Here is a 15,255-nt window from a genome sequence, read left to right on the forward strand (position 1 = left end):
CAGCTCGCAACCCAAATAAAGCGTCCGCAAACAGCCTAGAATTTTCCCAACAAACACTTTTCGAGACCTTCTCGTACCAAACTCCCCCTGAAATGGAATTGGCCTCGTCCCAGCAACTCCAAAGTCCCTCCGTTAAAATAAAAAAACTGCTTGTTCGCCTGTAAACTCCCCATTAAAAAGATCTGCAGGCCAAAACCGCACTCCTTCCACTGCTGTCACATGGCTGTTGTTTGCAATGGTAGAGGCACAGCATGAAAAAGGTCTGGGGGTTTAAGGCAGCTACTAGTTTGAATGTCATACGAGAAGGACATTAAGACAAAAGACGGCGGTGCAATGGGCGAACTTAAAACCCGATGTGAAATGCGCGCTGTAGTTAGGATAAAATCGTGAGATTTACTGTAGGGGAACCGTGCATGTGGGCAGGGATGTATGGGCAGATGTAAGATATACACCAGATGGAACCAGACACACACACACACACACACACACACACACACACACACACACACACACACACACACACACACACACACACACACACACTTAATCTGAGTCCGCGCTATGCTATTTTGGGAGATGGGGAAGAAAACGGTCTGACTTGGCAACTGTAAATATGTGCACTAGTGTAAGCAGTGGGTCTCTGTACATATGGGAGAAGTATAGGGTCTGGCACATGTTTAGTGTGGCGACCCACTTTTCTTTGCATCTGGACTTGATAACTTCCCTCTGCAGCAGCAATGGGAAGGAGAATGTAGATAGTGACATCTCTATCTGCCTCGATCTGGATGGACTTTGAAACTTGGCTGCAGACTGTTAGAGTTTCATCTATAATCAGGCAGCTGAATGTGCCATGTGAAAGGACTCCACGCCGTCCTCCATAGACATACAAATACGCGTGTGCTGCTTTTAAAGCTGCTCGTGGTTTAACTTGGTGGTTTACATTTCATACGACTCTTTCAGTCCACTATACGTAGAAAGACATTTCACCATTGTTTAGTTTTGACTGGATTTAGATTACATGTTGCCATCTATGCATTCAAACTGGGATTTTTGTATTGTAATTTTCTTTAAAGAGACAATTCAATTCAATTAAATGTTCTTTATATAGCGCCAAATCACAACACAGATATTTTAAAGGCAATTAACACAGTAAAGTCTTTACAACAGAACTTTACAACATTACACAGAAAAACCCAACAATTCCACAATTCTTACGTAAGCTAGGAGGAAAAAACTCAAGACGGAAGGAAGGAAAAACTCCCTTTTAACAGGAAGAAACTTCCTACAGAACCAGGCTGCCACCTGCCTCGACTGGTTCGGGTGAGGGGAGAGCAGAGAGAGAAAAGGACAGCAGGGAGATCCAAGACATGAACATTGCCAAAGTTTTTCATAGCTCTCAAACCCCACCTTCAAAACCTTGAATTTCCCTCAAATAGTGTTGACTTTCAAGTGACTTGTCATACTGTCTGAGCAAAAATCATCCGTGCATACTTGGACCTACTTTTGGTTGTGGCTAGTTTGATTTGTGGACACGAAGTGGGAATCTCTATCGACATTTAATGTCTACTTACATGCTTGTTCTGGAGCTTTCGCCCATATCAACAGGTGGAGTTTGTTCTGTCTCTTTAAAAAACTTGTCATTATTCTGTGCAGTTTTCAGACTTTCTCTGAGTGTTTTGTCAACGGCTGTTTCCAAGGTCACAAATGAACTGTCATAGTCAATCTTTTGGCAAAGTAAGGCAACAAAACCTGCTACCATGCGACAACGCTAATATGATAGCTTCTTCCTCTTTGTGGCTCCCCCGCTGCTCTCGTTCCCTTTAAGGTCGCCGCTGCCAAGATGATTTGTTTTTCAGTGAACGGGGTAAATTTGTGAGTGTGAATTTGACCAAAGTTGAACTCCTGATGATGGGAGGCCTGCAGAAGTTTAACTTGCCTCTGCGAGTGAATCCCTTAAATGCAGTAAATCAAATCAAATGAATCAATTTTGATCACCTTTGTGTCTGTGTGCTAAACATGGAGCTACAGCCAGGAAGCAACAGCTTAGCTTAGCCTTGTGTCTCCTTTAGCAGACCACGACTACATTAAACTGTACAGCTGATATGATTCGACTACAACTATTTCTTGCTGGTCTCCCAGTAGTTGCTGGGCAACCACACCCCTGACCTCACCGTAAAATCATGTTTTAACATTCCTGTTAGAGTTTCTTCACAAAGATTTTAGAACAGCGTGAAACGCAGCCTTTTGTTTCATCAGTTATGTGAAAAATCCCGTCTGTTTTCGGGGTTCTTCCTCTCTGAAGGAGGATGTTTTACCACCAATGTTTTGATTGATTGGCACTGATCTCTTCGATCTCAGCGGTTCGGTTCCTCTAAGACGTCCACAGCCATAACACAAGGGTTAGTCCTTCATAGATGAACTGCGATGCCTCGATAGCTCCCAATAAATCGTGCCAGCTTCAGAGGAGAAAACTAAACTAACCCTTGAAATGCCTGGACCGTCCTCAGTTTTTCGAATCTCTTTGTGAGTCGCTGACCTTACCGGGACACACTGACCCAACTGGATTGGACTGTACCTTCTAATATACTCGCCTTTTTTCTTCTTCTTTTTTTTTTCGAACTCCCCCGGGCCCGTAGATGTTCACCTCAGGATAAAGACATTGTTGGTGTGACTGAGGGATGTTGCTTTAGAGAGTGACTGCCGCTGCCACACAGGGGTCCCCGGGGAGCTACGCTAATGTTAGCCAGATATATTTGCTTCACTATTGGTATTGATCCGTGTTCAGTGTCGATTCCGGCGCTGGGGAATAATGATCACACACAGCCAGTCGGACACACACTGCGAGAATGGACGCAATCAGTCCTTGCATGCACGGTGAATCACACACACACACACACACACACACACACACACACACACACACACACACACACACACACACACACACACACCTACAGCTATCTGAGCGCAACACACAACAGTACAAAATGTTCTCTTTCTGCCGCTGCACTGAGAAGAGAGAATCTGCTACTCTGCGATGACAAAAACACACTTGCAATAAGCTGAGTGAGACTGATATAGCCACAACAACTGAGAGATGCCAAACCCTCTCCTCCTGCACACACACACACACACACACACACACACACACACACACACACACACACACACACACACACACACACACACACACACACACACACACAGACAGACACACACCTCCTCCTCCGCCTCCTCCTCCTCTCACTGCAGCCGAAAGCCCGAGCAGACAGATAAGCAGGAAGCCAGAGACGGACTAATCCTCCCACAGTGAGAGACGTTTCGGAGGGTATATGATGGAAATCAAGCTAGAGCTGACAGAGGAAAGAGAGAGAAGAGGATGAGAGAAGAAAGAGAGGGAGGTTGCATGGGGAGGGATGAGAGGCAAGATGGAGGGAGGAGGGGGGGGTGCAGATTATTAAAAAAAAAAGGTGAGGACCAAAAGGGATTTTTTTTTTTTTTTTTTTTTTTTTAATCGCTCTTAGTGTGTAAGAAAGGTTGAGAGTTAGTTAGGAATTCGATCCAGCAAGTTTTGTTTTTTTTATTCGCTCCCTCTTTCTCCCTCCTCCTCCTCCTCCTCCTCCTCCTTCTCCTCTTCCTCCTCCTCCTCCCATCGTGCCATCGTCTTGCACTTTTTTGGGGGGCGATAAATGTTGCTATTTCGCAACCAACCCTGCGTTTCCCATCTCTCAATCACTCTCGCGCTCCCTCTCTCCCTCTCTCTCCCTCTCCTCCCAGTCTGACTGAGGCGGATGTAGGTCAGTGAGTCTGGAGTCTGTCTGGAGCTGCAGAGCGCCTCAGAGCTCCACGGCTGGTCCTCGTCCACCCCTGCTAACGGCTGCTGACCGTGCCCGAGCCGAGGACAGCGCTCCCTGGGCTACGTGAGGACAGGACCAGCCCGCCTGACCTGACTTGCCTGGAGGAGGATGTGCCTGCAACAAGAGGAGGAGGAGGAGGAGGAGGGAGGAAAGAAGGGAAGGAGGGGGTGCTGGGTGATATGGGGTTCCAGTGCTCTTTCGAAAAGCTTAGTCAGTATATGCTGTTCGCTTGTGGCTCCAACGTACACATGTACGACAGGCAGAGGCAGAGCGAAAGGTAAAAAAAAAAAAAAAAAATGCAGGAGATGGAGGCGAGATAGGCGTCGCAGTCGTCGCTCTTTCCTTGTCGATGTGCAGCAACACAGAGAGCTTGTGGTTTTTTTTGGGGGGGGGGGATTTTGATGCAGCGTTGCCTTCGCTTTTTCCCCTTCCCCTTCTTTCCTGCACACACACAGTCTGCTTCTTCCTCCACTCACTTCCTAATTTCGTCATGTCTTCTTTCTTTCCCAGACCCGAATCTTTTCGCGTCTGCAGCCGTCGACAAAAAGCCAAAGCGACCCAGCAAACTCCAAACTCTCGTGAGCCTTCTCCCCTTTTCTTCCCCCCAAAAGAAACAACTGTGATGGTTCTGTCTTCTTTTGCAGTATATCCACTCCTGCGCAGCGCCACACGGGTCCAGGTCCGAAAGACGTCATTTCCCCACTAAAATGAAGAATATCGAAAGTGTCCTCCGACCGTTGCGTCTCGATCGCCCTTTTCGACAGGAACCAACGAGTGCAAAGGACGATGATTTTTACAAAAAGAGCAAAAAAAAAAAAAGCTCCGCTGACGGCTTCTCCATCTCCTCATCCTGCTCTCCTTTCCTTTCCTTTCCTTTCCCCCCTCCTTCCTCTCGGCTCTCAGTCTTCGCTCCTTCCCACTCCTCTGGCTTTTAGACAATGCCCCCAAAAAACCGATCGTTGTATCAGAGTGCCTGAGTGCAGCTGCGAGAGTGGCTGAGTGTGTGTTGTGAGAGAGTAGTTCAGTGTGTGTGTGTGTGTGTGTGTGTGTGTGTGTGTGTGTGTGTGTGTGTGTGTGTGTGTGTGTGTGTGTGTGTGTGTGTGTGTGTGTGTGCGTGCGTGCGTGCGTGCTCTCGATTTGACTCCGCAGCACGTCTGGGTCCTGCAGCGGTACGTTGCTACTTCGCTGGCTCTGTATCTCGCCGAGAGTTTGCGTGTGTTTTGTGCAGTTTGTGCGTTCGTGCGAGTTTCGCCTGCATCGAACGTGACACGGCAACCATCTGACCCGCCTCGTCACCATCCGAAGAGAGGGATGTTGGGAATTCCTGGGGCGTGGCGTCGCCGGCCTGACCACACCCACATGCGTTTCCCCTCTGTCCTCCCTACACTTGTCCGAATCTTCTGGATTACAGTGAAGGGGGCAGCGAGTGAGGAAGTGAGGAAATCCTTTTCCAACACATCTCTACTCCGCCGTCTCCTCTCCTCTCCTGCTTTGCATCTTCGCTCTCTGTTTTGCCTCTGGCTTGGTCGCGTTGTACCGTCAAGGACGCTCGCTCTTTTTGTCTGTGCATCCGCGGGACACTCGCTCTGTCGGACTTTATGATGCGACGGAAGGAAGGACGGAGATCGAGGAAGGAAGGAAGGAGGGAAGGAGAGGAAAAGCTCAAGAAGTTCTCATACTTGGCGAATTTTTCTAGCTTTCTGTGTCCACATAAAAGTTTGATTTTCAAACATGAGGAAAAAAGTAGAATGAAAACCAACTTGTGAGGGAACACGGGGGTGTACAAAATAACTTGAACATCTGTACAGTGTTGTGGAATCCAATGCTACAAGATAAGGCCTCAAAAATGATCCGAGAGGTGATCTGACAGCTGTTGTTTCAGCTTATTTGATTGGTTCGCATTGTATTGTAAGGTGTTCCTGTTATTTTGTCCATTTCATAACTTGATCAAAAGAAGGAAGGGAAGACTGTGAGCAGTTATCTTATCTCTTTTTTTTTTTTTTTATCTGGTTTTAGCCCTGATTATGAAACTTGGGGAAGAAACACGAAGGGACCCGGGGAAGTACTCGATACTGTGTGTTCCGCGGCAACTTATACAAATACCTGACTTTGTTGGTGTTGTTGTTGCGTAAGGACTGACAGCATTAGGTGGGTGATATGGCGAGAGGGCCACCTGCACTGTCTGCCACATCCACACAAAACACAGAGGGGACAAACTGACTGTGGATGACTCACACACACACACACACACACACACACACACACACACACAGAGAGAAAGTGTGTGTGTGTGTGTGTGTGTGTGTGTGTGTGTGTGTGTGTGTGTGTGTGTGTGTGTGTGTGTATGCAAATCAGTGCTTACGCTTCAGTTTTTCTGTTTAACTGCAGGGTGGAGGGGACTTCCCACTGGTTTTCAAACATTCAATCTCTGGAACAGGTCCAATTCAGTTAGGGCTGGACACACACATGTACACACACACACACAAAGGGCCTCATTGTTTTTGACCCCAGATGACGAAGAGGCAGGTCAAAGCCGGCGCGTCATTCCCCGGCAGTTGAAAAAGCCAAGCACATGATAATGAGCACCTCCGTCTGAGACACTCAACTTTCTCCTCGCCGCGGCTCTCCTACCGTCACCCGTCCTTCAACGCATCCCTCAGTTTTTACGGCACACTGTGACAACCGTCCCCCCCGGCCCAGTCCGGTCATGAAGGCCTCATTTACAATGAAGCCCCTACAAAAGAGGCGCACTCATACACACTCACACGCAGTCACATGCTGTCTGCTAATTCAGCCTACAGTTAGGTCCCGGGTTAGCCTGACATATCAGGTTAGTGTTTATGTTTTATTAAAAAGTGGCAAATTAAACACTGCCAGTCAGCTCAGAAATAATAAAAGGCTCGGACCTCGTTGCAGCTATAGTAAACGTGATTTAAACGTTATATTGTAAGCGTTGAAGCGTCCCATGGTTAACAACAAAAAAAAAATGCAGCTTCAGACTGTGATAGGGATACAGCTCTAGCAAAAACAAAGAAAAAAACAAACCTTTTTTTTTTTTTTTTCATGAAAATACTTGAAAAATATCTTCGAGAAAAACCGGCAGCCGTTTCAACTCTAGTCAGCAGCGCACACACTCACTTTAAAGAAGTCTCTGTAAGTGCCCCAGCCTCCCACAGCACTCTCTCATAATGACACTATCCCTTCAGGCGTCAACAGAGCTGAGACAAAGCGCCGGTGTGTTTGGGGTAAACACGCGGCTCCGCCGGCTCTGAAGATGACAGAGCGATAGGCCGGCGCGGTGAGGGCTCAGGATCCCGCCGCTGCCACGCTGGTGCATCTGCCGGCGGAAAGCTACCTGACAGCTGCTTCTCACACATCAGATAAGATTACAGGTAGACCTGCTACACCTGTTTAAACAAACCCGTGTTGCGTGCATGCCACTTTCTGTGTGTGTTGGTGTGTGTGTGTGTGTGTGTGTGTGTGTGTGTGTGTGTGTGTGTGTGTGTGTGTGTGTGTGTGTGTGTGTGTGTGTGTGTGTGTGTGTGTGTGTGTGTGTGTGTGTGTGTGTGTGTTAAAACCGGGAAGGAGATAGAGAGAGATAGCAAACTAATCCAGTGGCAGGTGCATGCTCGTAATTGGGGCAGCTAAAGATATAGACTGATGAAGGAGCTCATTATTATTTATGTGTTTGATTTATGTAAGCACAGAGGGGGGTAGAGGGGTTGAGTTGTGCATTTTTAAAGAGTTTGTGACTTTTTTTTTTTTTTTTTTTTTTTTTTTTTAGCTTCACATAAATCTTGTCATGAATTAAGAATACACACCAAGAGTGCCTCGCTGATGTTATGTCAGAAAACATTAAGCTCTAAAATAAATACTGTTTTTTTTTATGCCTCTGATTCTTATCAGAAGGTCAGAGCCTGCCCACTTTTTTTTTTTTTTATGTTTATCACCCGGCTTGTGTTATGAAGCTGTGAAAAACACTTATGTCAGTCGGTTACATTGCAGGATCAAAGGGAGCTTTTGCTACCGGCTGATGACATCACCTGCGTGATTTAATGATGGTGGCTCAAAGCAGTCGATTACAGGCCGGGGATAAATCTGCTGTACACGGTAACACACAATACACACATCATACACAATATGCGTCTCCCTCCCATTTGGCTCTAGCCTGACATCTAGCGACACAGGCTGTAATGGGTTCTTACATGACATTGACATGTTAACATAATGGGGGCTGTGAGGCAGGAGGAATTTGTAGAGGGTGTTGAGCAGCAAGCTGCTGCTGCTTGCTGGAGTGAATGTGACTTCTCTTTCTTTTTTTTTCTTCTTTTTTTTTTATATATTCCCTGTGTGGCCTTCTGCAACATATTTCTGCTCATTTTCAGAATAATTATTGGTCCTCAGGTTTCTGGTTTACCATAAATGCACTGATGCAGAGTGTAAATACAAACCCTCATCACCTCGCCTGCATCTGTTTACACTTCCTCCTGTGACGTAATGATGCCAACTGGTGTCGTAATGACTCGCAGATAACAGGTTAGGTTGTAGCTATATGGGTGGGTTTAACCTGCGCTGCACCACACTGCAGTCTGACTAACACAACATGTTGTGGCTGATTTTTTTGTGTTTCCTCAGCACTTTTGTGTCCCCCCCTACCCCTCCCTCCCACACACACATCTAAAATTAGTCAACACTCATCCACATGAAACTAATGTGGTTCTAAGGATATCCTTGAAAGCTTCCCCTTGCAGCCAGAAAGGACATACTGTTCCTTTTTAAAAAAAAAGGGGGGAAAAAAAAAAATACACATCCAATGTATATACACCAAGTTGGTCTTTCTTCCAGTGGAGTCTGACAGGAATGAGGTCAGACACAAGGATCCTCATTGCACATTATTATTATTATTACCCGTTTTTTTATTCAGCCAATGGGAGGACAGGGGGCGTGGCTTGAGTGAAAAATCAGGATGGAGACAGGCGCTGATTGGTTTGTATGTCTCGCGATGAGAGTATAAAATGGCGAGGTTCTCGTTGTTGTGTTTACAGTAATATTACAGAGCGCACAGGAAACAGGGAGACTATGAGAAAGCGCAGCCGCTCCATTCAACCACATGGTTCCTCAACCGCACAGACAAGCTGCGCTGCAGACAGCCAGGTTCACATAAGGGACTTGCACTGCTGTTGCACACAGCGGCGCGTTTTGAGCCTTGCAGGGCGAGTTTTCAGCCGTACCGGCAGTTGAAAGTTGCTGTTGAATAGTTTCGGGATTTATTCTTTTTTTGTTGTTTTCGTGAAGCGCACTAGTAAAAGTTAAAGAGACCAGGCGTCTCTTTAAAACGGGCCAAACTGAAAAGAGACAGAGAAGAGACTTGGATGAACTTTTTTTTTAGACCCGAATCCAACAGCAGTCTAAGGCGCCTGAAATAAGAGCAAGTGAGGAGTATTTTGGTGAAAGCCTACGAGGCATTTTTGCGCACTTGAACTTTGTTAAAGCACTGAGCAGAGCAGAGTGTTTCCAGACACTTGGAGGAAGAGATGGTGCAGCACATGAGCCAGACAGAGAGCGCCCACGCTCACTCCCCCGGCGGGGACTCCACAGACACGGGAGAAATGGACTTGGAGATGGATGTGTCTCCGACACCAGAGTCCCCCTCCTCCCGGGAGCGGAGCGACTTAGCGTGGTGCAAAACTCCGACTGGGCACATCAAGAGACCCATGAATGCGTTCATGGTCTGGTCCCAGATCGAGAGGAGGAAGATTATGGAGCAGTCGCCAGACATGCACAACGCAGAGATCTCCAAGCGGCTGGGCAAGCGCTGGAAGCTGCTGAAAGACACAGATAAGATCCCGTTCATCCGCGAGGCGGAGCGGCTCAGACTGAAGCACATGGCCGACTACCCAGACTACAAGTACCGGCCCAGGAAGAAGGTCAAGTCGGGAAGCGGAGCCAGTAAGCAGGCGGACCGTGGGGAGAAGAGCGGGGAGCGCAGCGCCAAAGCAGGCGTAAAAAGAAGCCCCGCGTCCAAAGGAGTGAGCAGGACGCACAAACAGGGTAGCGTCAAGAGCGCTCCGGGGCAGGACTGTGCGTCTCCCGGTGACCACCAGTCGCTTTTCAAATCCAGGTCAGTGTCTGGGGCCAGGCAGATTCCAGAGAAGCGCACCGGAGAGGCGAGGCGTGCCCACATGTTCGGCGGGGCAGGCAGCCTGGAGAGCGGGCCTCCCTCCGTGGGAGTCCCGGCTAGTCCCACCCTGAGCAGCTCGGCGGAGTCCAGCGACCCGCTCAGCCTGTATGAGGAGCAGAGCCCGGCGGCCAGCGAGTCATCACACACCGCGCGCCTCAGGTACGCCCGGGCTTCCTCTCCAACACCGTCAGCCTCTCACTCTTCCTCATCTGTGTCATCCTCCTCCTCGGATGAAGAGTTTGAAGACGAGCGGCTCGACCTGAACCCGAGCCCCGGCTTTGAGAGCATGTCTCTGGGCGGCATGGGCTTCTCCGACGCGGAGCTGGACCGGGACTTGGACTGGAGCTTCGGGGAGTGCGGGGCGGGATCTCACTTCGACTTCTCCGACTACTGCACCCCGGAGGTCAGCGAAATGATCTCAGGAGACTGGCTGGAGTCCACCATTTCCAACCTGGTGTTCACCTACTGAGAGAACCAGGGTGGAGAGGAACCGCGACGCCCCCCCACGTTTTGAACTGTTCAACCCCCCCTCGCAGACAGGCGTGTGCGTCCAGACCAGAACATTTCCGCCATTTTTTTCACTAAATAAGGGAGAGTGAAAACAGGAAAGAAAAGGTGGCCTGTGTGCACGTTGAAGCCCAGGTACGCGCCGCTCAGACTTGGACAGCGCTCAGTGCGCTTGACGGGAACGCGCAGACGGGGGAAATGCTTAGTTTGCATTTGGACACAGGAGGAGGAGTGAATGTAAGCAGAGAGCAGTGAAACACACGGACTTCAGCTCAGATGTTCAACCCAATCCGCAGAGGAAGCGGACAGAGACTGAACTTTGAATATTAATGTTATTTCGGGTCGGGAAAGGGGGGCGCTTGTTGGAGAGCTCGTCATGTTGGGTTTTGTTTAAGATATAGCCAATTTCACATTGACCATCAAGTTGCTATTCAGGTGTAGTTTTTTTCCAAACTCGAAATCGTTTCAATATCAACACGCATGCCCTCCAAGATTAAGGAGGATTCTGTTGTTGTTAAATGCGTAAAAATGTTCATTGCTGCGTAATTACGCAAATTCGTGTGACCATAGGACACAATTCACTATCACCAGCTTCTCTTTCAACGGCAGGACTTAAAGCAAAGACTGACTCCAAACTTCAGAAACCCTTTTCTGAACCTTTTTAAACACTCAGTGCACAATTCAGGACCAATGTTTCCCGACGCGCATTCTTTCTGCCTAGTGCTTCAACTTTGTAGTTCCTGTGTCAGATGACGTTTTTTTTATATTGATGTATTTATACCGGCCAAACTTTTTTATACATAGAAGTATTGTTCTCGTACAGGTCTCGTTTGTGTTTGTGCACATACACCTGTCTGTATCCAGCGCGGAAGGGCTAGAAGTGTATCTTATTTAAAATGTCTGACTTCTCTCACTTTTAAGGAGATTTGAGTGTGTCATGATTTTCTACTTGTATTTTTGTACAAAATCTATAGAAAGGGTTTTTTTCCGGCGAGTGGGTACAGCCTACAACATTGTTGTTTGGATTGGTGTTTAGACGTGCAGAGGGGGGTTTGTTTGGCACAATCTGACCTCACACAGTGTTTACAGTATTTACCCACATGCTTCTTAATGGCACAGTGACTCCAATTTCACCAGCCAAGTAAACAAAGCGCCACTGAGGCTCCCAGTCTGAGTGATGGCTGTGTTTCCAGTACACACAGACCGAAAGTTTTATGAGTGAAAGATCCCAGAGAGTCACTGTTTGGATAGAGCTAATACCTCTGTGTGCTTTTTATCAAGATAAGTTTTATTTGAACCACTGGATGGAATTTCACACTCATTCCACTTTGCCTAGACTTTGGAGGGAGGGAGATGTATGAAGTGCTTCATCTGTTATTGCGCAAATTGCATCAAAAAATAGTATTTAACCTTTCTGTACCTGTTGGCTAAGTATAGCAGGCTAATTGTTTTCCTATATTATGGCATGGCAAATAGCATTTGTATTTCAGATTCAGGTATATGTAGCTATAGCTGTTGTGTTTAAGATTTTTAAAAGAATAATAACATGAAGATATTTATGTAAACTGACTGTACTATAAGCAAAGATTGTGTGTTTTATGTATGATGATGATCAACGACAGGCACTAGGACAGCCATCTTTGGACATCCTTATGTTAAAGATGATTGTGGTCCAGGAGTTTCTTTCTTTTCTTTTTTTTTTCTTTTTTTTAAACTTCAAGACATTTTGTTTTTCTATTGTCCTTATTTCTTTTTTCATTTGTGCAATATGCTGTGTATGATCATGTTTTGTCCTATCATGCCAATATCATTTGATGTTTATTGCTCAAAAACCAGCCAATGTTTGGGTCAATCACTGCCTCTCAGACCTCTGTACAGATTGTCGTTTTTTTTTTTTTATTATTTGTTTTCTTCCAAGAAGGAAATAAAATCAGCTGGAACTGAAAAGTACGATGTGGGTTTTTTGTGTGGGTTTTTATTATATTTGAACCTTTTTAAAAGGGCTAAATTAAGCCCCATCATCTGGTTACCTAACAATTCTAAGTACCTTAGAGGAAATTAGAGGAGATGACCGGAGCAGTTGCACATACAAAGAGCACCTTTTTTTTCAGAGGTTAAAACCTGCTCAACAAAAGGTGACCCTTCAGTCTCTCATTCCGTAGCTTAGTCTTCTTCCAAAATCTCTACTCGAATGTTTACTTTCTGTTTTTGTGCACGTGTGTGTGTGTGTGTGTGTGTGTGTGTGTGTGTGTGTGTGTGTGTGTGTGTGTGTGTGTGTGTGTGTGTGTGTGTGTGTGTGTGTGAATATGCATGTGTGTGTGTGCGCGCGGGTGTTTGCTGTAGGTAAGTGTGCAGCTGCAGACTGAATCAATAGGCGGCCCGTGAATCGATAGGAGTGGTCTCTTTCTCCCTCTCTTACTCCGTCTGATTCTACACGTGCAGAAAACGTGGCTGCCATGGAAACACTGTATCCAAGAGAGAGAGGCTGCAATCCGCTGGGTAGCAGCACAGCGCTCGTGTGTGTGTGTGTGTGTGTGTGTGTGTGTGTGTGTGTGTGTGTGTGTGTGTGTGTGTGTGTGTGTGTGTGTGTGTGTGTGTGTGTGTGTGAGGGATAAGGGACACAGACTGATCCATCAGGGTGGTGGTGGTGGGGGGTAGGAGGGGTGGCAGACATTTCTGCAAGGCATGACTAGAATAAAGGAGGAGGAGGAGGCGTGTGTGTGTGTGTGTGTGTGTGTGTGTGTGTGTGTGTGTGTGTGTGTGTGTGTGTGTGTGTGTGTGTGTGTGTGCCAAAGGAAGGGAGGGAGGGGGGAGGGGTGTGTGTAGGGAGGATGGGGGGGGGGGGTTGTCTGTCCTGGTGGATTGTGCAGGAGACTGCTCCCAAATCCAATTAATTCCTTCTGGATGCATTCATTTGTCTCGTACATCTGACGAGGAGGAGAGAGAGAGAAAGACGGAGAGAGAGACCCCTGAGGTACAGTATTTAGTGTGTATCAATTTACGCCCTATTCCACAAGAGACGTTGGTAATTATTTCCATCTCTCTCTCTCTGTCAGGAGAGCAGGGTCGTCTCCAGCTTTCCTCTGACATCTCGGGCTGGGTAATGAGAAAGATAAGGCATGGTCATTACACTCGCCATCCCAAAGACAAGACACCGGGCTGCCCCCCCCCCCCACACACACAAACACGTCTGCAATAAGCTCGACATCACACAGGAAACTGCGCGAGGGGTGTCTGAGGTGTGTTCCTGTTTTAGTATAGAAAAAAAGCCCAGTCGACCTCACTTAGAGTACGCTGCTCGTACACACTCACTTGTTCACACACTGACCCACATAAAGACACATGCACGAGTGTGCCGTGCACTTAACCTTCACAGCTGATTACCGCAGTTTATTTGTTTCCTGCGTTAACCTGAGCGAGACAGACCAGATCAAGTCGATGCGTCTGCTTAGAATACAGGATAGAAATGAAATAATAGTTATGATTGGGCAGCAATTCAGAGCAAATGAACACATTTTTACTTTGAAATATTGGTTCAGTTAATCTGTTGACCATAAAAATCACTACAGATTTGAAGTTTGATGTGAAATGAACTGTATTAGTAAGAAATGTTATAATTAAACACGGAGATAAATCAGTGTAATAGGATTGTATTTATTGATGATGATTTTATTGTGCTTAATCACACTGTTTCACATCATATTGAATATGTATTAGATTCCACCTCCCCTTGGAAAAAGAGGTGAAATGTTACACATCCAGTCAAGTACTTAAGTAAAGCTTATAATAACTTTGACTTTACTTGAATATTTTCATTTGCACTTGTTTACATTTCAGAGGGAAATATTGATGCTTTCTCTACGACATTTATCTGGCAACCAGAGGCACTAGTTACTTTTCAAATTTTATAGAATAAAACACATGATACAGTAAAAATTTCGCACATTAAGATTGAATCAGTCGCCCCCAGCTTTTTTGGCTCGTGATCCCTTAAAAAGTATGAAAGTGTGTAAAAAAAACAACAACACTGGATATAAAGTAATTAAATCTTCTTTGAAGCAAAGTTTTCCTCATCTGCATCTTTAATAATCAAATTAAAATACAGTACACTCACAGGGACTTTTTTTTTCTGAAATATGACTTTTATGACTTTAACTTCGCTGATGATACTCATGCACTTTTAGTTCTGTAGGGTTTATATGCAGGACTCATATATGTTTTAGATCGATGTATTGATACTTCTGTGTCAGTAAAAGATTTGTAATGTCAGCCCCCGTGATCCGCAATAGTGACTCTGTTGAACTTAATGATACGGTGTCCTATTATAGGTAGACAGATTAATACTATAATCATCCCAACAGGGAAATTATTTAAATGTCAAGCAGCTCACATGAAGAAATCTAGATCAAAAGGTAGAAAACTCATAATAAACAACCAATAATAAGTTAATTTTGGGCCCAGAAACAGCAACAACAACAACAACAAGCATTTCCAAAGAAAAATCAACCAATCAATATATTATTAGGTCCCTTCTGAGAGTTCCTTCCTGTAAAACATGTCATGTTTTTATTTAGAGTTTGAATGTACTGTATTTAACCCATTTACAAGCTTCAGACAATTACATCATACTGCAGACAATGTAAACTAGTGTGTGAGTTATTGCAGTCTGTATCTCCACCATGGGAGAGGAAGGATAAGATGCTCTGTTAC

At 46.0% G+C, this 15,255-nt stretch overlaps 1 protein-coding gene across 1 annotated transcript; it reads left to right on the forward strand.

Annotated features, from left to right (window-relative positions):
* Nucleotides 1-6,876: 6,876 nt before the first annotated feature.
* On the forward strand, nucleotides 6,877-12,492 carry sox4a (SRY-box transcription factor 4a). The gene has a single exon (XM_069703419.1). The coding sequence runs from the start codon at nucleotides 9,392-9,394 to the stop codon at nucleotides 10,505-10,507; it is 1,116 nt and encodes a 371-aa protein (XP_069559520.1). The 5' UTR covers nucleotides 6,877-9,391; the 3' UTR covers nucleotides 10,508-12,492.
* The last annotated feature ends 2,763 nt before the right edge of the window (nucleotides 12,493-15,255 follow it).

Source organism: Brachyistius frenatus, unplaced genomic scaffold (genome assembly GCF_029030835.1).
Source record: "Brachyistius frenatus isolate BFR_SWC_R1_liver_20210118 unplaced genomic scaffold, ASM2903083v1 Contig_46, whole genome shotgun sequence".
Classification (NCBI taxonomy): Eukaryota; Metazoa; Chordata; class Actinopteri; family Embiotocidae; genus Brachyistius; species Brachyistius frenatus.

Excerpts from the sequence above, each read along its gene's own strand:
- sox4a (XM_069703419.1), top strand. The coding sequence starts at position 9,392 with ATGGTGCAGCACATGAGCCAGACAGAGAGCGCCCACGCTCACTCCCCC.